Here is a 23,201-nt window from a genome sequence, read left to right as displayed (position 1 = left end):
AAAGCAAACATGAATACATGGGATCTAAAAGCTTAAAAGCTTTTGCACAGTTAAGGATACCATCAACAAAATGAAAAGACAACTACAGAATGGAAGAAAATATTTGCAAATGATGTGACCAACAAGGGACTAATTTCCAAAATATACAAATAGTTTATACAGCTTAATATAAAACCAAGCAACCCAATCCAAAAATGGGCAGAAGACCTAAACAAGCAATTCTTCAGTGAAGACATACAAATGGTCAATAGGCACATGAAAAAATGTTCAGCATCGCTAATTGTCAGAGAAATGCAAATCAAAACTACAATGAAATATCAATTTACACCAGCCAGAATGGCCATCATTAAAAAGTATACAAATGATAAATGCTGGAGAGGGTGTGGGGAAAAGGGAACCCTCTACACTGCTGGTGGGAATGTAAATTAGTGCAGCCACTATGGAGGGCAGTATGGAAGTTCCTTAAAAAACTAAAAATAGACTTACCATGTGATTCAGCAATCCCACTCCTGGGCATATACTCAGAGAAAAATATAATTCAAAAAGACATGCATCCCAATGTTCACAGCAGCACTATTTACAGTAGCCAACACATGGAAACAACTTAAATGTCCATAGACAGATGACTGGATAAAGAAGCTGTGGTATATATATACAATGGAATGATACTCAGCCATAAAAAAGAAAATAATGCAACATGGATGAACCTGGAGATTGTCATTCTAAGTGAAGTGGGCCAGAAAAGAAAGAGAAAAATGCCGTATGGTATCACTTACATGTGGAATCTTATAAAAAAAAAAGGGGGGGGGGCACAAATGAACTACTTATTATTTATAACTTAGATGACTGAATTCTTGAATATGTGTAAGCACATGTAACCGTGATTTATGACTGGATTACTGAATTCTGTTCTTATTTTGTGGTTAGCTTTATTCCTTTGATAACTATGTTAAGTTTAAAAAGCTAAAGCTCTAAACTGTTCTTAGAAACAATGAACAGTATATATAGGTAAATTTTAAAAATATCTGCAATTAAAAAAATAATTTAAAAAAAGGCTTTCAGTTTCCTATATAGAAGGTGTATGTGATTCTGTGATTTTTTTATACAGATTGTGCTTTCAGTGTACAGAGTATGTCTACAAGGTTTGGAGTACCTAGTGAAATATTTAAGGGACCCACCAGGAAAAAAAAATCTCTTTTTAATGTTTCATTAAAAGCTGCATGAAGTTCTATGTTTAAAGACCCAAAAGAGTGAAAGATTTTTTGACTGCATGAAAAGGCTTGATTCTCATTTGGTAAACGTAGGTGTTCCACTAGCTATTTCAAATCCAAGGTACAAGTTTCTTACGTTGAAAGAACAATCTTTGTAAAATTGTTAATTTACCTTGTAAGAAACACATACAACTTCTATATGGGAAGTATGCCTTTTCCTACTCGGTGCAAGGCCTTCATGCTTACAGATCTTAGCTTGAACTTCCTCTAGAAATAGAAGTATTACAGATCTTTCAGGAAACATACTATGTACATCAGATCATATGTATCTCCAACTCAATAAAAGAATGCAGTACATAGTATTTCTTCCTTTGGAAGAAACAATCAGCTCTAATCCTTCTATGGGAAACCTGTTGAAGATGCTGTCTCAAAGGCTTTAAGGTCTGGTTTCATTGAGTTTAGTTCCCTCAGTTTAGTTCAAAATCATGTAGGTATCACAATTGCTTATTTACAGGTGTATGGTCCAAGTGTGTAAATGTATTACACACTGTATAAATTTCCTTAAGAGGAAGAACCCAGTTAGAAAAACCATGTACTGCTATCTTGTTAAAAGTTCTTCAGGTACTAGAGAAAACTCTGTGGGATTAAAAGGACTTTGCTGCTTAGTTATGTCGCTGTTTTGAGGAAGGACTGCCCAGCCTATAGAAACACTAGTGTTTCAAGTCTGTGAAATTAAAACACTACTGGCTTCAGCCACTCAAAAAAAAAAAAAAAGAAAAAAAAAGATAACCAGGAAAATAAAAGAAAGCTGCTGACTACAGTAATGGCAAATTAAACAGACTGTAAGTCAAAAAGCCTCAAAAGATGAAGTCAGTACATAACAAAAAAAAAATTCAATTCACCCAGGAGGAGAGAACAAATCTGAATCTTAGCTGCAAGAAATAATGTCCTGAAAATATATACAGCAAAAATTGACAGAGTAAGTGTAATTGACAAATCTACATAAAGGGATAGTGTACTACACTTTTCTCATTAATTAAGGATTTGATCTGACAGATGAAATAAAAAATATAGAAGATTTAGCAATTTAACTAATCAACTTGAACTAATGGTCAAATACGGAACACTGCAAATACAACAGCAGAATACTCATTCTTTCAACCAAACAAGTAACAATTATCAAAGCTCAGTACAAAAAGTAAATCACAACAAATTTCAAAAGGCTGTGTACAAACACACACACATACGTATTTACCACACTACTATCAAAGTGGAAATCAACAAGTTGTAACAAGAAAATCTCTACATAGACTGGGAGTTCAAAATTTGTAGATACTGACAGGCATATGTAGAATAGATAAACAAGATTATACTGTATAGCACACAGAAATACATACAAGATCTTGTGGCAGCCCAGAGAAAAAAAATGTGATAATGAATATATGTACATTTATGTATGACTGAAAAAATTGTGCTCTACACCGGAATTTGACACACTGTAAAATGACTATAACTCAACAAAAAAAGTTTAAAAGAAAATCACTACATTAGAGTTGGAAACAATTTCTAATTTAAGAACTCAAGAAGAAAACATTCAAAACTGAAAAACAGGAAAATACTACATGCCCAAATTTGGGAGACAGAACTAAAGCAATACTGAGAGGGAAACTTTTAACCTTAACTATTTTTATTAGGAAAAAAACAAAAGACTGAAAATTAGTACAATAAGTATCCATTTTAAGAAATTAGAAAAAGAACCAAAGAAACCAAAAGTTTAGAGAAGAATTAATAAAGAACAGAATTTAATGAAGAAAATGAAAATTGACACAACATTGTAAACTGACTATAACTCAATAAATATTTTTTAAATAGAAAATGATATAAAACAAAAACAATGCAAAAGTTAATTCACTGAAAGACTAATAAAACATCAATTTTTTTCAAATCATGAAAAAAATTAATGAAAGAGGGAAACACAGAGACACTTAGATAATATATATTATATATGATACAATGTAATACAAACATAGTAAACTTACATAGGAAACTATTATTTAGTCAAAAAATTAAAAGCTAAGATGGTAAAAATTTTTAGAGAAGTATAAATTATCACGGTGATTCAAGAAGAAAAGAAAAACTAAATAATCCATTATCATTAAATAAATTTAATCAATAGTTAAAAACTCCAGGCCCAAATGATCTTATCAGTAAGTTTAACCAAACATTTAAACAACAAATATTTCACAAATAAAATACAGATGTAAAAATCCTAAATAAAACATCAGAGAACCAAATTTAGCAATCAAAAGAAAATTATGACCATATTGCATTTACTCTAAGAATGCAAAACTGACTAATCAGGAAATTAATTGAATTTATCAATTAAAATATGTTTAATTCAAAAGATGCAAGTAAAACTCATCTGCTAATCCTAATTAAAAGAACATCAGATCAGGAACAAAAGGAAATATCCCCAACCAAGTAAATGGTATCAAACTTCTACCTCATTTCACCCCAGCTACACTACCATTTTTCTATTCCTCAGAAACAACAAACTTAGATCCTCTACACAAACTATTCCTTCTGCCCTTAATAGTCTACTCCAGTTCTTATGGTTATCATTCAGTTCTCAGCTCACAAATATTCTCAACAGGCTTTTCCCAAACATTCAATAGGAGGATCTAAAGGCACCACCTCCCCCAAACCTTGCCAAGGCCACCAATGAGCTAAATCTAATTAAGCTCTCTGTCTTCCTTTTTCTCAATCTATCATCAGCATCAGACACATTATTCATCAAACTATTCAAAGAATTGCTTTCCAGGCACTATATTCTTTTGATTCACAAGCAAACTCTTTTCAGTTTCCTTTCCTAGTTTCTCCTATGTTCAACCTCTAAATGCCACAGTGCAACAGGGGCTAGTTCTTAGATTTCTTTCCTTCATCTATACCTTCTCCCTTGGTGACTTCAACCACTCTGACAATTCTCATAATGTGTTATCTTCGGTTGACTTCTAACGAAAGGTTAAAAATCTAACTGCCCATTCAACATTCCTACCTGAATGTTTATATACAGGCATCTCAAAACTTTACTCCGTGTTTTACCTACTCTGAAAAGCAGCTGTTTTTGTTACTCTTTTCACACCTTAACATTTCTGAAACTGGGATGCACATTTCAAACTGTTTCACAGTTTAACTGGGAGCTTCATTTGACAAATGGTAGTATCTTAATTCCATGAAATATGATATACTCCAAGACGACCTTCTGATCTTACCCTAAAACCTCCTGAGGCAGGTTTCATTACCTCAGCTAACAGAAACTCCACTCTTCTTAAGATTGCCAGCTAACTAACTATACATGTACTTATCTTTCTTGATGCCTCTTTTTCTTCTACACCATATATTCAATTTGTGAGCAAATCCTCAGCTATTTTCATCTCTCTTAGGGTTATTATATTGTCATTACATTGATATCCTTGCTTTTGCCTCTGTTCTCTTACAGTGTTTTTGACACAGCAACCTAGATGGTCTGGTTAAAGTTTAAGTTAGATTATGCCACCTCTCTGCTCAAATCCTGGTGGCTTCACATCTTATTCAAAATAAATGCAAAGTCCTTACACTGGCCTCCAAGGTCTTATTAGCTGGTTCCCTGGTGTTTTCAGAATTTATCTTTTACTATTCTCCTGTTTAATGTAATCCAGTCATATTGGGTACCACTTCAGAGTCTTAGCATTTATAAATTCCTCTACCTGAAATGCTGTTTCCCCAAATATCTCCATGCTCATCCCTTTATCTCCAAGTCTCTGTTCAAATACTACTTTCTCAGTGAGAACTTTCCTGATCACCTTACTTAATACTGTAAATTTCACTCTGGTATCTCCTAACCACCTTTCCTGCTTTATTTTTCTCCGTAGCACTCATCACCATGTAATACAATATATATTTCATCTATTTGTTTATCTGTCTTCCCCTCATGCCTCTAACCACAAATTCCATGATGGCAGACTGCTGCATCCCCAATGTACTCAATAAATATTTGAAAAATTACTGCATAAATACATGTCAGAAATTATTCTATCTACCATTCCACCCAATGGATATGTGGCCAGTTAATGGGTTTGTTCAAAAGCAATGACGATTTCAACAACAAATAATGAGCCATTTTGTATCTAGTATTCTCAAAGCCACGTGGAGCCATTTAATGGAACAAGTGATCACAATATAACCATGGTGAGTCCGGGGAAAGGGAAATCTCCCCTTGTGTCAAATTTGGTAACCGAACTCTGGTTAGTGGTCAGTGGCCTGGCCAGTTTATTACACCTAGTAGCTACTGCACACCAAGTAGTTAACTCTTTAGATAACTAAGAGGACAACTGGGCTTTGGTGATTCAGAGTAGAAAGTCAGGAGTGCTTAAGACCTGCAGTCATCCATAATGAACTTTTCAAACTTAAATATTACTACTCCTTCTGTATTTTATAAATATTCCTGGCTTGGGATTTTTTTTAGTTTTAATATCTAACAAACCATTGTGGTCAATCAATGGTACCAAAGCTAACCCAGGAGTATCTTTGACAATTACAGGCATACCTCAGAGACACTGCAGGTTAGGTTGCAGACCTCTGCAATAAAGCAAGAGCGAGACACACAAATGTTTTGGTTTACCAGGACATATAAAAGTTATGTTTATACTACACTGTAGTCTACTAAGTGTGCAGTAGCATTACATCTAAAAAACAATGTACATACCTTAAAAATACTTTATTCCTAAAAAATGCTAACCATCATATGACAATGCAGGGTGCCACAAAACTTCGATTTGTAAAAAAAAAATCAGTTATCTGCAAGTGCAGTAAAACGAGGTAAGTACCTATTTTTAAAAATTTGATGTAATTCACCTATTGCAGAATCCACCATTTTAAAGTAATAATTCAATGTTTTTTAAAATTGTGGTAAATGTATAAAATTTACGATTTTAACCATTTTTAAGTGTACAGTTGAAAGAATATGTATAATGACAATAGTTTTTAAATACATTCCCCAAGTTGTGCAACCATCACCACCATCTAAGTCCAGAATATTTTCATCACACAAAAGAGGAGCCCATACTTGAGAATCAGTCACTTCCCATTCTTTCCTCTATTTTCTGTCTCTATGGATTTGCCTATTCTGGACATTTTATATAAACGGAATCATGCAATGTGCAATCTTCTGTGTCTGGATCCTTTCACTAAGCATAATCTTTCCAAGGGTCACCCATGTTATAGGATCTATCGGTACTTCAATCCTTTTTGTGACTGAATAATATATAATTGCATGGATATATGGTATTTTATTTAGTTATTTATTAGGTGATGGACATTTGGGTTGTTTATAATTTTCATCATTAAAATTAGGAAAAAGCTAATTTTGTGCAAATGAGTAAACATTCTCTGGAATAGTAACTGGATCAAAGAATATCTGTATTTAAAATCCAATACTGTCAAATAGGATATAGCACTTACACTCCCACAAACAGTGCAAGACAGGACTCACTTTACTGTACCTTCATATTATTGAATTCATTTAAAAAGTTTTCTAAGAGGAAAAAAATCCGCATTTTGATTTCTCTGATAACTAGTGATATGTAGCCTCTTTTTATACTTACTGACCATTATTTTACTTTATATTAGATTTCCTTGCTTATTTTCTATTGTTTTTTGTAAGTTATTTATAATTTTTACTGACTTAATGAAACACTGATGTTTTAGTAATTTTAAGACATGTATGTGTTATCTGTGCTAAAAATTTGTCTTCTCATTTGTCACTCATTTTAGGTATGGCACCATTATTTTTAGCTAGATTTTTGTGGAACCTAAGTTTCCTAACTTCCTTTTTATGGTTATTGGCTAACCTGCTCTGCTTAGAAAGGCCTTTTCTTTTCCTGAGATATAAAAAATTCTCTATTACTTTCAAAGTTACGCATTTTTTCACTCAGCCTTTAACATATCAAGATTTTATTTATATATTATTTGATAAAGCTCTAAATTTGTCTTAAAAAATTAGCAGCCAATTATTTCAACTCAATTTGAGTAATTTATACCCCATGCTTAACTGCCACCTTTACAATAAATTAAACTCTCATATACATTGATCTCTTCCTGTTTTCGCCATTCTGCTCTTCTAATTTTCTGTACCAATACTGCACTATTAACATCTTTATAGTACACTTTAACATCTGTTAACACAAATGTCTTACTCGTGATCCTGCTTTTCAAAATCTCTTAGGTTTTCTGGCACGTTTATTCTGCTAGATAAACTTTATAATCAACTTGTAAACTTACCTATTGAGACTCTCACTGGAATTGTATCAAATTTATGCATTAGTTTGGAAAGGGTTGACATGCTGATGGTGATTCCAACTTGATATTTTTAGGAACTTCTCCATTTACTCAGGTCTTGGTTTTCTATTTTTATCTTTCAGTAAAAACACTATCATCATATTTTAATAAGTTGACTGTAATCTCTTAATTGTTTTCTGTTTACTTCCATGTATGCCTATGCCTATTCCTCATCTCTACATAAATTTTTAAATTTCCAACAATTTTTGAATAAAAACATCATTTTCTCATATCCTATAAGATGACAGGGCTATTATCTTCAAGAGCTATTTCAGCTAAATAAAATTCCATGACTCTTAAAAAACACTCCAAAAAACAACACTCTAAATATCATCCAAAAGATGTGCATATTCACATATAAAAGACTGAAAAGTATATACACCAAGGATGGTCAACAGGTTTCATCTTGAATACTAACTCTACCAGAAATGGCTGCCAAGACGGGCAACTTGAGAACATCTAAGTTGGAGGGAAAAGAAAACCATAATGAATTATTGATTTCTATCATGAGGGAGGGAATGGAAAATGGTGACATAAATGCCAAGTATTTGCCATGTATGAGATTCACCAAACTATTAACAATGGTCATTTCTAGAAGTAAAATTACAGCAAGAAGGCCTTCATTTTCAACTTTATACATTTCTACATTATTTGTATTTTCTAGTATTACTTTCAAAATCAGAAAAAAAAGACATCTTAAATTTGTAAGAAATGCTGCAACTTCTTCATAAATATTTAACAAAGGTATATTTCTATTTCATTATCTCCCATAAACTTGTAATTTCCTTAAGAATTTTTTTCAGAAAGAAAATTCTTACAATTTAGGTTTTAAAAGATACATTAAAAAAACTTGTCTAAAGTATTCCTCAAATATTATTTCCAGTATGTATGCCATAATAATGTATTATTACTTCTTACTAAAGTCATCAGGAAAGCATGAACATAGACTAAGAAATTATGCAGGAAAAAGTGATTTCAGCACTTTTAACACTTACAATTCAATTTCAACCATGCCTTTGGTACATCCTCTCTTCACAAAAAAACCAACCTAAGACATAAAAAAGACAAAGTGAGCTGTGTGATGACATCTCCAGGTTACAGTGATTCAGCAGTCATTATTATTTGTCAGATCAGGAGTCCTTCAATAACTACTCTGTATGTTCACTTCCATCACTTTCTGATGTGCCTTTCAGAGATTTAAGCTCTTCCACTGTTTCCAACCACAGACAATAATAATAATCTTAGTTATCATTTATTGACCCTTTTACTTGCCTGATGGAATCTTACAAAATTCATGACAAAGCCAGTAGTGGTACAAACAAGAACCTAAACCCAGGTAATCGGCTTCAGATCCTGGGTACTTCTACGGAGTTGCACAGATTAAATATTAACAATCACTCTAATAGTACCCATCCTGTTATTACTTAAGATATAACTACCACAAAGGAATTTTTTAAAAAGAGCAATATACATAGTAAATACAACTTAAGTAAGCACAATTTACATGGCAAAATAGGCAAATGTGAGCTAGTTTCTATACGTATATAAGTATGAAAAAAGATCCTGGGCCTAAAAAAATCAGATTGGATCTTAAATTGAGCTATAAGTAAATAATACTAAAAAGTTGCAGAAAATACAACTTACAAATAATTGTCTTTTTAAGTTGTAATGACAGTGATATTCACAATTATAATCAGAACAGTTAATATTTACTAAGCTTTACTATATGCTTCTGTGCTAAGCACTTTATATACAATTTTCTCATTTAATACTCATGAGCAACCTTATGAGGTATATCTTATATCCGTTTTACAGATGATGAAACTGAGGCCCAGAAAGATGAAAAAGAAAGTCTGTTCCTGTAACAATAAAGTATAGCTTAATGACCAAGAGTACAGGCTTTAACATACAGCATCTAGGTTCAAATTTCAACTCTGCCACATACAAGCTGATGACCTCAACCAAGTTACTTAAATTGTTTCAGGTTCTTCACAGATAGGGAAAACAATGGCACTGTTGTAGGAGTGGCTTCTGCTCATTAGCCTGCAACAGTTAAAATACTTAGTGCCAAATGGAAGAAAAGAAAAAAATTAGGAGGCAGTTCTTATTATAAACTATCCATACAGGTGGTCCAGAATATGCTTGTGTTAAATTTTTGTTTGCATTTAAATAAAAATAAAATATTAAAAAGATTTTTGCCAAGAACTTGGACATGCCCTAAATACATCTGTGGATACCCAGAGGTCTGCAATCTGTCATCTAAGAAACACTGTACTCCACAGCCTCCTTTAAAAGCCCTACCAATCAAGGATGAGATGTGTCTTTCTTTATGACAAAAATAAATGGGAAGGTTGGTGAAAATTTACACAGCCCAATCCATTCTGATTACACAGCTCTTGCAGTACAATTCAGCAGACTATTACAGAGAGGTAAGGATGTAAAAAAATGATTTCTGACAATTTAAAAACTACATATCAATATTTATAAAAATCTGGTTTAGTCCTTAGAAGTCAGCTACTCGAATCCCTTTTCCTTGAAATAAAACTGAGGCCCAGACAATTGACTAAGGTTACAAAGCTAACCATTAATAAGGCAGTGTGTTTTCTACCTCAAAAATGCCTCCTATATAACATTAAAGAAACTATATTCTGAATAGGTTTACTTATAATCTTAAGGGGTATATAACTCAATCTCATAACCTATGTTAAATTTTTAAGCCTGGCTAAGAAACTTGTGATATTATTTTGATAATACTGAAATATTTATAATAGTTTTTTTATAATTAAGAAAAAAAATTTTTGGAGGGAAGGTAATTAGGTTTAGTTATTTATTTTTTGGAGGTACTGGGGATTGAACTCAGGACCTTGTGCATGCTAAGCATGTGCTCTACCACTTGAGCTATACCTTCCCCCTTTTAATAGTTTTAGAAAAAGTTATTTCAAGTTTTAAAAATATTTTACAGTGGAGTAACAACTCAATTTTTAGACTTTCTTTTTAAAACATGTTCTTATGTGCAATATGTACCAAAACAGTATATATAAACTTCATGCACTATTTAAGTAATAATAAAACAACCATGTATCTACCAATTTAAGGAATTGTTCACTATTAGTGTATCTGACAGGCTTTGTGTAACTCACTCCAATTGCATCTTTCTCTCTCAACAGATGTAATCTCTGAACTCATCTGCTGATCATGTTTTGCTTTTACTATATACATGTATCTCTAAACATTAAGTATATTGTTTTTGACCATTCCATAAACAAATTCATATTACATGTTATTTTTTCAAGATGGCATTCTTCCTTAAAATAGGTTTGATATTTAACCAATGAGCTAAGGTTTATTTTTACTGTCATATAATATTCAATTTTATTTATTTATTTAGCCTCTTTTTTAAAAAACTGAACTATAGTCAGTTACAATGTGTCAATTTCTGGTGTACAGCACAATGTCCCAGCCATGCATATATATACATATATTCATTTTCAACTGTCATACAAGTCAGTTTTATATGAACATACTATAATTTATTGCAAACAATACTGCTATAAATATTTACATAATTTCACCTAGTATAAATGTACAAGAGCTTACTAGGGTACCTAGGAGGTTTTTGAGGGACTGGATATATGCACTTACAGATTTACTAGGTAATGCCTTATCATTTTCCAAGGAGATTGTATAAATTTATATTCCCACCAAGAATGCATCAGAGTTCCCACTGCTCTATATCCTTATAAACACATGGCACCGCTAGAATTTTTATGGGTCTGTTGGATATACCATGCCAGTATTAATTTCTGTTTCTCTGATAATTAATGAAATTGAGCATCTTTTCATGCATTTACTGGTTGTCTGGGTTGCCTCTTCTGTGAGACATCCGAGCATATCTTTTGCCCATTTTTCTTCTGAGTTATTCTTTTGCTTATTACATAGTCTGGATACCAATGTTTTGTTGTAAGTGCTGTATATACCTTCTCCCAATTTGTGGCTAGTCTTTTCTTTATAAGGTTTCCTTTGATGAACAGAAGTTTTTAAATTTTATTATAGCTGAATTTATCAACTCTTCCCTTGCCATCTATACTTTTATTTAAGGAATTTTTCTTTAACCTAAAGTCACAAAGACAGTCTCTTCTATTACCAGTATCTTCTAAAAACTTCTTATCAATCCCATTTAACTCTTTAATCCACCTGGAATTGATTTTTGTTAAAGTATGTGGAAAGGCCTCAATTTCACTTTTTCCTGTACAGATAACCAGTTGTCTCAGTACTATTTACTCATCTTTCCCCCATTCATCTACAATGTCAGTTCTGTCATCAATCAAGCTTCTACTAACCATGGCTTTGTATTTGGACTTTTTATTTGGTCACATTACAACAGTCTATCACACATTCTTAAACCAACACCACAATGTCTTAACTTACTGTAATTGTGTATTAAGTTTTGATGTCTGGTAGGCAAGCTTTTCCATTTTGTTCTATTTCTTTACAAGTATCTTAGCTATTCTTGGCCCTTTATTCTTTCACCTAAATTTTATTTTTTGTTTTCCCATTTTTTTAAATTGAGGCATAGTTGATTTACAATGTTACATAAATTTCTGCTGTATGGCAGTGATTCAGTTATACATATATACTCTTTTTCATTACAGGTCACTATAAGCTATTAAATACAGTTAGGACCTTGCTGTTTATGTATTCTGTACAGAGTAGTTTATATCCAAACTCCCAATTTATCCCTCCCTTTCCCCTCCTCTTCACAACCATAAGCTTGTTTTCTGTGAGTGTTTTTTAAATAAGTTTGTGTCATTTTTTTAGAGTCCATATATAAGTGATGTATCTGTCTTTCTCTGACTGATGGACTTCCCTTAGCATGATAATCTCTAGGTCCATCCATGTTGCTGCACATGGCATTATTTAATTCCTTCTTATGGCTAGGTTGTACTATACACATTTAGGATGCTTCCATGTCTTGGCTATTGTAAAAAGTGCTGCTATGAACCCTGGGGTACATTTACCTTTTCGAATTAGAGTTTTCTCTTGATACATGCTGAGGAGTGGGATTGCTGGATCATATGATCACTCTAGTTTTAGTTTTTTAAGGAACCTCCCTACTGTTCTCTATAGTAGCTGCACCAATTTACATTCCCACCAACAGAGTAGGAGTGTTCCTTTTTCTCCACACCCCCTCCAGCATTTATTATTTGTAGATTTTTTGATGTTGGCCATTCTGACTAGAGTGAGGTGATACCTCATTGTAGTTTTGATTTGCATTTCTCGATTAGTGATGTTGAACATCTTTTCACGTGCCTATTGGCCACCTGCATATCTTCTTTGGAGAAATGTCTATTTAGATCTTCTGCCCACTTTTGGATTGGGTTATTATTATTATTTTTTTATATTGAGCTGTGTGAGCTGACTGTATTTTGAAAACCAATCCCTTGTTGGTCGCATCATTTGCAAATATTTTCTACCATTCTGTAGGCTGTCTTTTCATTTTGTTTTATGCTTTCCTTTGCTATGCAAAAGCTTTTAAGTTTAATTAGCTCTTATTTGTTTATTTCTGTTTTTATTTCCATAACTCTGAGACATCCAAAAAAAATATGGCTGCAATTTATGTCAAAGAGTGCTCTGCCTATGTTTTCCTCTAAGAGTTTTACAGCATCTAGTCTTAACATTTTGTTCTATTTCTTTAGAATTACCTTAGTAATTCTTGGCCCCTGGTTTTCCATCTAAATTTTAGAACCAGCTTATAATTTGTAGACACTACTGGGATTTTGACTCAAATAACACTGAATACGTAGATGACATAAATAGAAGGATGACTTTTTTTATGGTTGGTATCTTTTATTATTGAACTATAGTTGATGTATAATAATACAACATAAAGGTGTACAATATAGTGATTCACAATTTTTACAGGTTATACTGTTTAGTTACTATAAAAAATTGGCTATAGTCCCTGTGTTGTACAATATATCCTTTAGCTTATTTTTAGTTTTTTTTTTAATTTGAAGTATAGTTGGCTTACAATGTGTTAATTTCTGGTGTACAGCACAGTGACTCAGTTACACATATATACTTTTTCATATTCTTTTCCATTATAGGTTATTACATGATTCTGATACAGGTCCCTGTGCTATACAGTAGAACACTGTTGTTTATCTATTTTAAATATAGTAGTTAGAATCTGCTAATCCCAAACTCCTAATTTACCCCTCCCCACTCCCGACCTTATTTGGTAACCGTAAGTTTGTTTTCTATGTCTGTGAGTCTGTTTCTGTTTTGTAAACAAATTCAATTGTATCACTTTTGGATTCTACATATAAGGGATATCATATGATATATGAAGAAAGACATTTTTATATTAGTTCTTCCTGTCCATTAATGCAGTGCTTCTCTCCACTTAATGTTTTTAAATAAAATGTGTAATTTCTGCATATAGATCTTACATGTCTTTTATTGATTTATGCTATGTAATTCATACTTCTGTTGCTACTGTAAACAATATCCATTTTTAATTGCATTTTCTGCTCAGTGTAGTATGTAGAAATGCAACTAATTTTTGTTACATAACTTTTTTTGCTTCCCAGTTTTTATTTCTAATCTGTTATTTCTAAGTTTATTATTAATTCTAATTGATAGACATAACCCACAGAACAAAAGCTTTTGGAGTCCTCAGTAAGTTAAAGAATGTGAAAAGGTCCGTGACTTAGTCTGGGCTTCTAAAACCAAAATGTCATAGACTGGGTGGCTTAAACATATATTTGTTACAGTTCTGAAGGTTGGGAAGTCCAAGATCAAGGTGCCCACAGATTCAGTGTTTATGTTATATAATCTTTAATAATCCGGGTAAATATCCATATTAATCTGTCAGAAGGCTTATCTGGAATTTCTTTTGTGGGTTTTATGCAGACACTAATATAATCTGTGAATGAGTTTTCTTTCTTTCCAACACGTATTTTTTCTGTTCTACCTAGAACTTCCAGTACAATGTTGAATAGTAGTGACAGTAGGTAACCTTGATTTGCTCCTGAACATCTTCATAGATATCTTTTACGAAATTAAGAAAGGTCTCCTCTTTTCCTAGTTTGCTAAAAGTTTTTAACCATAAATTACTGTGGAATTTGATTGAATGCTTTTTCTCTATCTACAGAGATGATATATTTCTTCTTTAAAATGTGATGTATTATGTTCATTTGTTTCCTGATAGTCAATCAATCTCTCATTCTCTGAATAAATTCAACTTGGTCATGGTGTATGTATTATTAAATTCAACATGAAGTTTCTTTTTTTGTGTGATTTTTGTTTCTAGATTCATGAGTGAGACTGGCTTGTAATTTTTTCATTCTATCCTTGACTGCTTTTAGTACCTAGAGTCATATTCTCTGCATAAAATAGGAACTTACTGCTGTTAGAACTAAGCCATAATTGTCTTTGTCTAGTGTTCTCTATGAGAAAAAATTTACTGGCTAATTTATCTTTTCTACTTAAGAGTAAGTTTTGATCATTTAAATAGTCATAAAAACATATATATCCACAACTGTAAAAAATTTTAAGCTTTATTAGAATAAAGTTTCTCATAATATTCTCAAATAAGCTTTCAAACCTCTGCTGCATTCCTGTAATGCCCTGGTGGTAGTCATTAGGGCAGTTCATGAATATTCTGATTCTCCTCTCAAGCCAATAGTAGGACTGCCCTTGCTCTTTTCTCTGATCCTAGTTATGGCCTCATGACTTGCTTCGTCCAATTAAGTATGAGTAGAACATATATATTTACTATTGAAAAATATTTACATATAAGTGGATCCTCACGTTTCAAACCTGCGTTGTTTAGGGTCAACTGTATATACTGAAATGAAGACTTCATCAACCTAAATACCTAGGTGACCAAAGATGGCCTATACTGGAGAAAGAGTAAGAATTAGTCTTTTTTATGTTTAAACCACTTAAATTTGGGTTTTTTTCTGGATCACAACGTAACATATCTTAACTATTACTTTTTGCCATTTCCTGTATCTTTTCTCTCCTTACCCCCCTTTATCTTCTCAGAAGTCAATTTTTGGTTTTGTGGTCCCTATTGTATCATTGTGTATTATGTTATTAACTTCCTCTCCTACCTTTCAGTTTCCATTTAGATTTCTTCTTTGATCTGTATATAATATAGAAGTAATGTTTCATTCTAAACAAATGGGAAATTTTTAGTGTTATTATTTCTATCTTAATAGCATTGTGGCCAGAAGATACGGTCTATGTGGTAGCAGCAATTCTTTGATAAATTTTGATACTTGCTTGATGGCTCAGTATATGGTTAATTTTAAGAAACACTCCATTCCTGCTTAAAAAGAATGTGCCTTCTCCAACTGATGAGTGCAGTGTTTACAACATGTCCATTAGTTCAAGCTAACTGTTTACATCTTTCTATATTCTTACTACTTATTGATTGATCTACTGGTTATCAATAGCTCTTCCACTATGATGATGGATCTCTTGTCTTTAAGAATTCTGCAATTTTGCTTATTTTATTTTGGAGTGAGATTATGTGAATTCAAGTTAACTGAATTATCTTCTTGCTGAACTTGACCTTTCATCAATATTTAATGACCATCTTTATTTCTAAAAGTTCTTTTTGCTTTGAATTCTGTTTTGCCTGTTATTAATTCAGCTAGACCTACTTTCTTTTGTATATTTGCCTGGTAAATATTTTTTCATCCTTTTACTTTCAACTTCTCTATACCTTTTTATTTTAGATATGCTTATAGTAAACAAAATAGAACTGAACTCTATTTATCTACTCTAACAGACTTTCTCATTTAACAAGAATTTACACCATTATTGTGACTGTATTGTACATGTATTTCCACTATCTTATATTTTTTAATGATCTCCTTTTCTACAATTCTGTTTCTTTCCTTTTCCCTCTCCTTTCTTAAGACTTCTCCTGGGTTGCTTGGGCAGTGGTTATTTTCTACTCCACTTCTCTCATCCTATTTTTTAAAGATCTTTCTTGTTTGGAGGCTATGTATTTCAATTTTTTATGGTTTACTCTAGCCATTTTAACATGCATATTCAACTTAATAAACTCTGAAGTTAACCAATTATCTTAACTTCCTCCCAATAATACAAACTTATAGAATATTTTAATTCTGATCATTTCCTTCCTGTTTTCCAGAAGGGCAACATTTAGTTCTCTGATTTAAAAACCTGACAAATGAAGGGAGGAGGGCGTAGCTCAAGTGGTAAAGCACATGCTTAGCATGCTCGAGGTCCTGGGTTTAATCCCAGACACCTCTTCTAAAAATAAACAAACCTAATTACCCACCCCCAAAAATCTGACAAATGAGACATCAGTATTATTTCACAGAGTTTACATATAACTTTCCTATATGTTTACCCCCTTTTTTTTTGCTCACCATTTTTTTTTTTTAACCTCTCAGATTTTCTTTCTGGGATCATTCTTCCTAAATTATATACTTTCAAAGTCCTTTAGTGAGGATCTCAGGCTTTACTACCCCACCCCCGTTCCCATTCTGAGACCATATTACTACTACTATGGAATTCACTACAATGTGTCTGTTTGTGTATTGCTTTCATTTATCCTGTCTGGGATATATGAGGTGTCTTGAATCTGATGCTCAGGTTTTCAACATTTCTGGAAAATTCTTAGCCATTATTCCTTTAAATAATGCTTCTTCCTTAGTCCATTTTCTCTCTTTAGAGACACTTAGATCTATACTGGATTATCTTCCTTTAATTACCAGGTCTCAACCTTGATTTCAAACCTTTTTTCTTTCCCTTTACTCTCTATATTGCATTTCTAGAAAAACTGTCAGGTATTTTGGTTCACAGATTATCAAATGTGTCTGCTTTGTTGTTTTACCTGTCTACCAAGTTTCTATCCTCATGTATTTTTATTTCTTTATGCTCTATTTGATTTTTTTTCAAATTTACTTCATCTTTTTGTTACTTATTCCTTTGTTAAACTTGCAACTTTCTTTTAATTCCTTAAACAAACTAAATATTCCATATTACATTCTATATCTACAAGCTTTGTAGGTCTGATTGTAAAACAGGTCTGCTGTTTTTGTTAGCTTTTATTTTTGGTAACTCATTTCCTCCTATGTTTTGTGAATTTTTTTTAGGTATGGATTCATGAACCTCTTGGAACTTTATGTTAGAATTCTTTTGAGGACTGGATTGAAGGTATTTTCCTTCAGAGGATTTACATTTGCTTCTGCCAGCTGCCAGGAAATATTACCAACTGGGACTACTTTAAATTAAAATTACAGTGTATACATTAAGGCTTATTTGGAAAATTTTCTTCTTCTCTCCACTCTATTCAGAGCTAACAATGAGATAAGTAACTCTGCTATCCCATTTTGTGGTGTTTTTTCCTGCTACACAGAGCACTTGGCTTCTAATTTTATCTTCTAACCCTTCCTCACCTTCAGGACCCCCAACTCCATGTAACCAATTCAAAGCCAGGCTTCAGGGTGCAATGCAAGCAAATACCCCTGGGGAAACAACTCCAGAGCTTACTGAAATCTTCAGATTCAAACATTTTTTTTTTCACCTTTGTAAACTTACTTCACCTTTCCACAAGCCCAGCAATACATTTTAAAAGATATTTATACCATTTCTAAGACTGCAGGTGTTACATACTTGGAAAATTCTCTAGGTATACCATATAATGCAACATACTTCTGGAAATGGAAGTCTTCCCCCCAGTGTCTCTATCTACCAACTTCACTATTTATATTCAAGCACAACACATTTATTATAACCAAGGAACTGAGATGTAGGAATTGATTTGTTACTAAAAGCAATTCATGGCTTTGAATTTTGTTAAAAAGTACTTATGTTAACTCACCTTATCAGCCCGTCCCATGAAAGCTGGTTTGCCTGCTAGTCCAAGGCAAATGGCACACACGATGCTGGACTTCCCTGTTCCATTAGCTCCAATAATCATATTCAAGTGGGGTCCAGGAGACACTTCACAGATATCATACGTTCTAAATTATAAAGAAATGAAATTACTAAGCAGAGATAAAAGATGAAGAATATTTTCTTACCAATGCATTTTTTCTTGCTTTGCCTTATCATTATCTACAGGCTTCCTCAAATTCCTTTAAAAATCAGCTAACCTTAGTAATTTAATGTCATTTATAGGTCATTAATAACTAGAATGAAAAATCTGTCAGCAGGAGAAATGAAAAAGTGATAATGTATATCTAAAATAAGAACATTCATAAGAAAATAAGACTTCTTTTTTTATACTAAGTCTACTGAATAAAGCGAAGTTTGATATTATTTATTCTTTAATAATTGTAACACATGCAAGAGTACATCACATTTGCTGTACAAATAATTTTAAAACAAGTTATATGTAAGCAAAGTCATGGCTCATCCCAAATCTGTGGATTTTACATTTATATTTCTCTTGGAATTAAAATGCTTACTAGCAACTTCTCATTGTTTAATATTTGAAACAATTCAAATTATTTTTATTATAATAAGAAAACTGAAGATATTTCAACCCAATAGTTTCACTTTACTATTAATTTTTCAAAAATAACATCCATTTCTTTTAATATGCTGCAGGCATTCACCAAAGGATCTATTTTTAGTATACAACTGAGTAACTTCTATTCCTAAGGGAAAAAAAAAACAAGACTACATCATCACCAACCACTTTTGTGACATTCCCTCATACCATAAAGCAGCATGCTGTCCAGCACTCTACCTGCAACAGTACCATCTACACCTTACTGGTCCTCAGGGACAGCTCTAGCAAAATGTGAAGCAAATGCTGACTCACATATCCTTCTATCTTGTCTTTGAATATCCTGAAGTGGAACCCATAAATTATGTTCTGTTCCCACAGGGTTTCAGTTAGCTGCCAATAAATGCCCCAAAAAGAAAAGCTTAGCTTGCTACTAACATGCTAAGTATTTAAATAATTTAACCAAGCACACTTCAACTTTAATACTCGAATTAATAATCTGAAATGTCAGGTGGTAATAAAACAAATACAGGTGGTAAAGAGAAGTATTTCTTGGCACATTTCCAATCCCACATCTCTACACTGTATCTACCTATCTTTTCAGATGTTTTATTCTGCTAACAGCTGAGTCCTAAAGGAACCCTTTACAATGGTTAAAGTAAACTAGTTGGGAATTTCAGACATCTGGAATATTACCTGACCTAGGACTTCTTACACCCAACACATGGAGCCTCATTCTTTTAATAAATTTCCTGATGGGAAATCTCTATGCAACTGACTTACTAAAATAGTGATGCAACTGGTATTTAAGAAAACAATAACAAATAACAGGAAAAAGCATGAGAACTTACAGCCTATAATATATACACAAATATTATAAACAGGAAAAATTACCAAGAACAAAATACAGCCTCTGAATTTAAAAAAAATTGTTCTGACTCTACGTTTATTGGGAATTCCCTTTTCTCTGAGCTCTCCCTGAAAGAGCTACCATCAGAAGCTCACTCTCTTCTCATCTACACACTTGGCCTGGTATCTTATGCATTCTCCATGGCCTCAGGTAGCACCTGTATGTTGAAAGTCAGCCCAGATGGCCTATATATGCAATTACCTCCTCAAGAACTCTATTTGGATGTCCCACAATAGTCACCTCAAACTTAACACATTCGAAACTAAACGCACCATCTTTCCCAACCAAAAACCACTCTTGTGGTTTCTTAGAGAATGATAACATCATTCGCCCCGCTGCCCAAGTCAGAAACCTAAGCATTAGTTTTTCATCATCTTTGATTCTTACCATCTCCTTCACCGCTATGCAAGCGGCCCTCCATCATCCAATTACCAAATCATGCTGGTAAACGTGCAAACCTGACATCACTATTTTTTTTAAAAAAAAGGAAAAAATAAGCCCCTTCATAATTTAGCTCTAATTCATCTTTTTCTACTTTCTACCTCCTTCCTCTATTCTCTAATCAGACCTCTAAATTTTACCTACCGTGAATTTCTTTCAGTTCTTGACTATTTCGTTTCCTTCTTTCTCCAAGCCTTTGCACATGCTATCCCTTCTGCCTAGAAATCTCTCCCTGCACTCTCAATCCCATTCGACTTGGTTCAATCACAAGATTCCTTCCCTTGAACACTCTTTCAGGCCATTTCGGTTCTCTAAGCCTACCGCTCCTACTTCATTTCTAAAACTCAAAGTCCTCTCATAGTGAAAACAAACAAAACTTCACTGAGCTATGCACTTTCCAGCTCCCTTTTCTTTCTCCTCTTTCCTCACACTCATTCTTCTACAACTGCAAAGTTTTCTGCTTCCACTACTTCATCAAAGAGTCGAAGATTTCCTAATTGCTAAAGGCAATGAGCTCTTTTCCGTCCTGTTATCTGACTTTACTGTAACAGAAGATATTTCTGAAGCACTCTTTTTCCTTGGCTTCTCTGATAACACTCTCCCACAGTTCCCTTCTTCTCTGAACAGTTCCTTCTCAGTCTGCAAGTTCTACTCCTCATCCTTAAATGCTGGTTTTCCTCCAGGACTCTGTACTGGGTCTTCTATTCCTATTTATATTTCCTTCTGGACAATCTCAACCACCTCTGCAATTTCAACCATCACCTATATGCATGATCCCCAAATCTCTCACCTGCCACATTTTCCTGTAAGCTCAAAACCCTTATATACTGCTTACGGAAGATCTTTCAGATGCCCCACAGCAAACTTCAAGTCACAAGATCCAAAAGACATTTATTATTATCCTCCCCAAATTGTTCCTTCTGAATAGCACTACATCTGACCAATTAGCTAAGGCAGAGAATTGAGAAAAATGCTGCATCCCTCCCTTACCCTCTTGCGTCACAATCTGCAGCCAGACCCTATCAAATCTCTTCTACAAATCTCCTACTTCACACTGCTAGGTTCAAACCCTGATCAGCTCTGCCTTCATACTGTAAAAGCCTTCTAGCCTCCAATCTTGCACCCTTTCTAAATCATCCTTCACACTGCTTCCAGAGTAATATAAGTCGCATGTCATTCCTGCTTAAAATGCATCCTGGCTGCCTACAGGATAAAGCTGGAATTCCTCATCATAGTAAACAGAGATCCTCAACAGTTGTCTACAACTTCAGTATCAACCCTGTCCACATACTCACTCACATTCTATGTTCTAGCCACACTAAAATGCTGGAAACTTCCTAAATAAAACAGTTTCACGCAGTTCCTTTGTCAACAACGCTCTTCCCATCTTTTAAGATTTTAAACCTTCCAGTACAAAGCCCTTCTCACAGTTGTAGATGAAATTAACCATTTCATCTTTGGGCCCCAATGGCATCCTGACACATATACATTGTTATGGTAGATACTTCATTTGATTATATTTAACTTTCTTGATTTGAATTCAAACAGTAATTCAGCTACTTATTAGCTGTAAACGTGGGCAAATTAACCTCTCTGAGCTTACCAGTGGAGATAATACAAGTAGTTATGAGAAACCAACGAAAGCATTGTGTAAATAAAGCACCTATTTCAATGCCTGGCACACGATGCTTGAAAAAATAATGTTGGTATTGCTACTGCAATTCTGTTTCCCCTACGCCACTCCGTGCAATCTTAAAAAAAAAATAGACTTTAATCAAATAAGCTGTAAGGTGCTAGAGGTAAACACGGCATTTGTGTTAGAACATATTTACTAAATTCTAGAGTATTGATTATTAGCTGTCTGGAGGAAGAGGCAAGAAACCAGGGAAGAAAGCCGGATTTGAATGAGGTCAAAGGTCTGTAGGAAGGCGCAACAAATGAGAGTAAGACTTAATTTTCCTCCACATTTCAACCTCTATCCGAAACAACCTTCACCATCTTTGTCTACCTGGCAACTACTTAGTCTTCAGGAATCCGCCACAGCACCACTGCCGCTGTGATTAAACTGTTGCTTTCTCTGAGTTCCCAAGGCGCAGTTTTGTGAATTACAGATTATACCCTACCTCTCTAGGCCGTGACTCCCAGCGGGAAGAGACCTAATCCCTACTACGTCCACTGGCCGCCATAGGACGCCTTCAAACAACGTTGGCGTTAAGAATTTAAAAGCCACATCACACAAGACACACACCTATCACATCAACAAACACGTCTATCTCCACAGCCTGCGAGTAAACACCCTCCCGGCAACCCCGGCACGAATTTACCGCCAGATCCCCAAGCCAGGCACACATCCATCCACCCACCCACTCCCGCACGCACGCAGCCTGTGCCCGCCGCCTGGCCGCCCGCTCGCCTCCCCTGCCGCCGCCGCACGGCCTCCGGCCACTCACAGGAAGTTCTCCATCGCGATGCGGACGATAGAGCCTTCCACGAAAGGCCCGGACGACTGCAGCGGCAGTGGCGGCGGCGGCGCCGCCTGAGGGGCCGAACTCTTTTTCTTGCTCGGGACCTCCGACGAGGGATCTCTCGGGAGAGCTCTCTTGGAGGCCAGGGGGCTTGAGGTCGACGTTTTCCTGCTCGGTGTCGCCATCCTGGCTTCCTCCCCTCCCGGCTTCGGCTTCCGTTCCCACCGACCTGCAGCCCCGGCCCTTCGGCGCCCCACTCCCGCGCGAACTGCCCGGCGCGCGACACGCCCGCGAGC

At 34.3% G+C, this 23,201-nt stretch overlaps 1 protein-coding gene across 4 annotated transcripts in view; it reads right to left on the bottom strand.

Annotated features, from left to right (window-relative positions):
- SMC5 (structural maintenance of chromosomes 5) overlaps nucleotides 1-23,201 on the bottom strand; it is an 87,953-nt gene extending 64,752 nt beyond the window's left edge. For all 4 annotated transcript variants that reach the window (XM_074361675.1, XM_074361676.1, XM_074361677.1 and 1 more), the window contains exons 1-3: nucleotides 22,891-23,201; nucleotides 18,457-18,598; nucleotides 8,582-8,634 (exon numbers count right to left, since the gene is read on the bottom strand). In XM_074361675.1, coding sequence (XP_074217776.1) covers nucleotides 8,582-8,634; nucleotides 18,457-18,598; nucleotides 22,891-23,090 — 395 coding nt within the window. In that variant the 5' untranslated portion in view covers nucleotides 23,091-23,201. The remainder of the gene's footprint in view (nucleotides 1-8,581; nucleotides 8,635-18,456; nucleotides 18,599-22,890) is intronic.

This window comes from Camelus bactrianus, chromosome 4, assembly GCF_048773025.1.
Source record: "Camelus bactrianus isolate YW-2024 breed Bactrian camel chromosome 4, ASM4877302v1, whole genome shotgun sequence".
Classification (NCBI taxonomy): domain Eukaryota; kingdom Metazoa; phylum Chordata; class Mammalia; order Artiodactyla; family Camelidae; genus Camelus; species Camelus bactrianus.
Note: the sequence above shows the minus strand (reverse complement) of the source record. Positions and strands in the feature narration are given on the sequence as shown.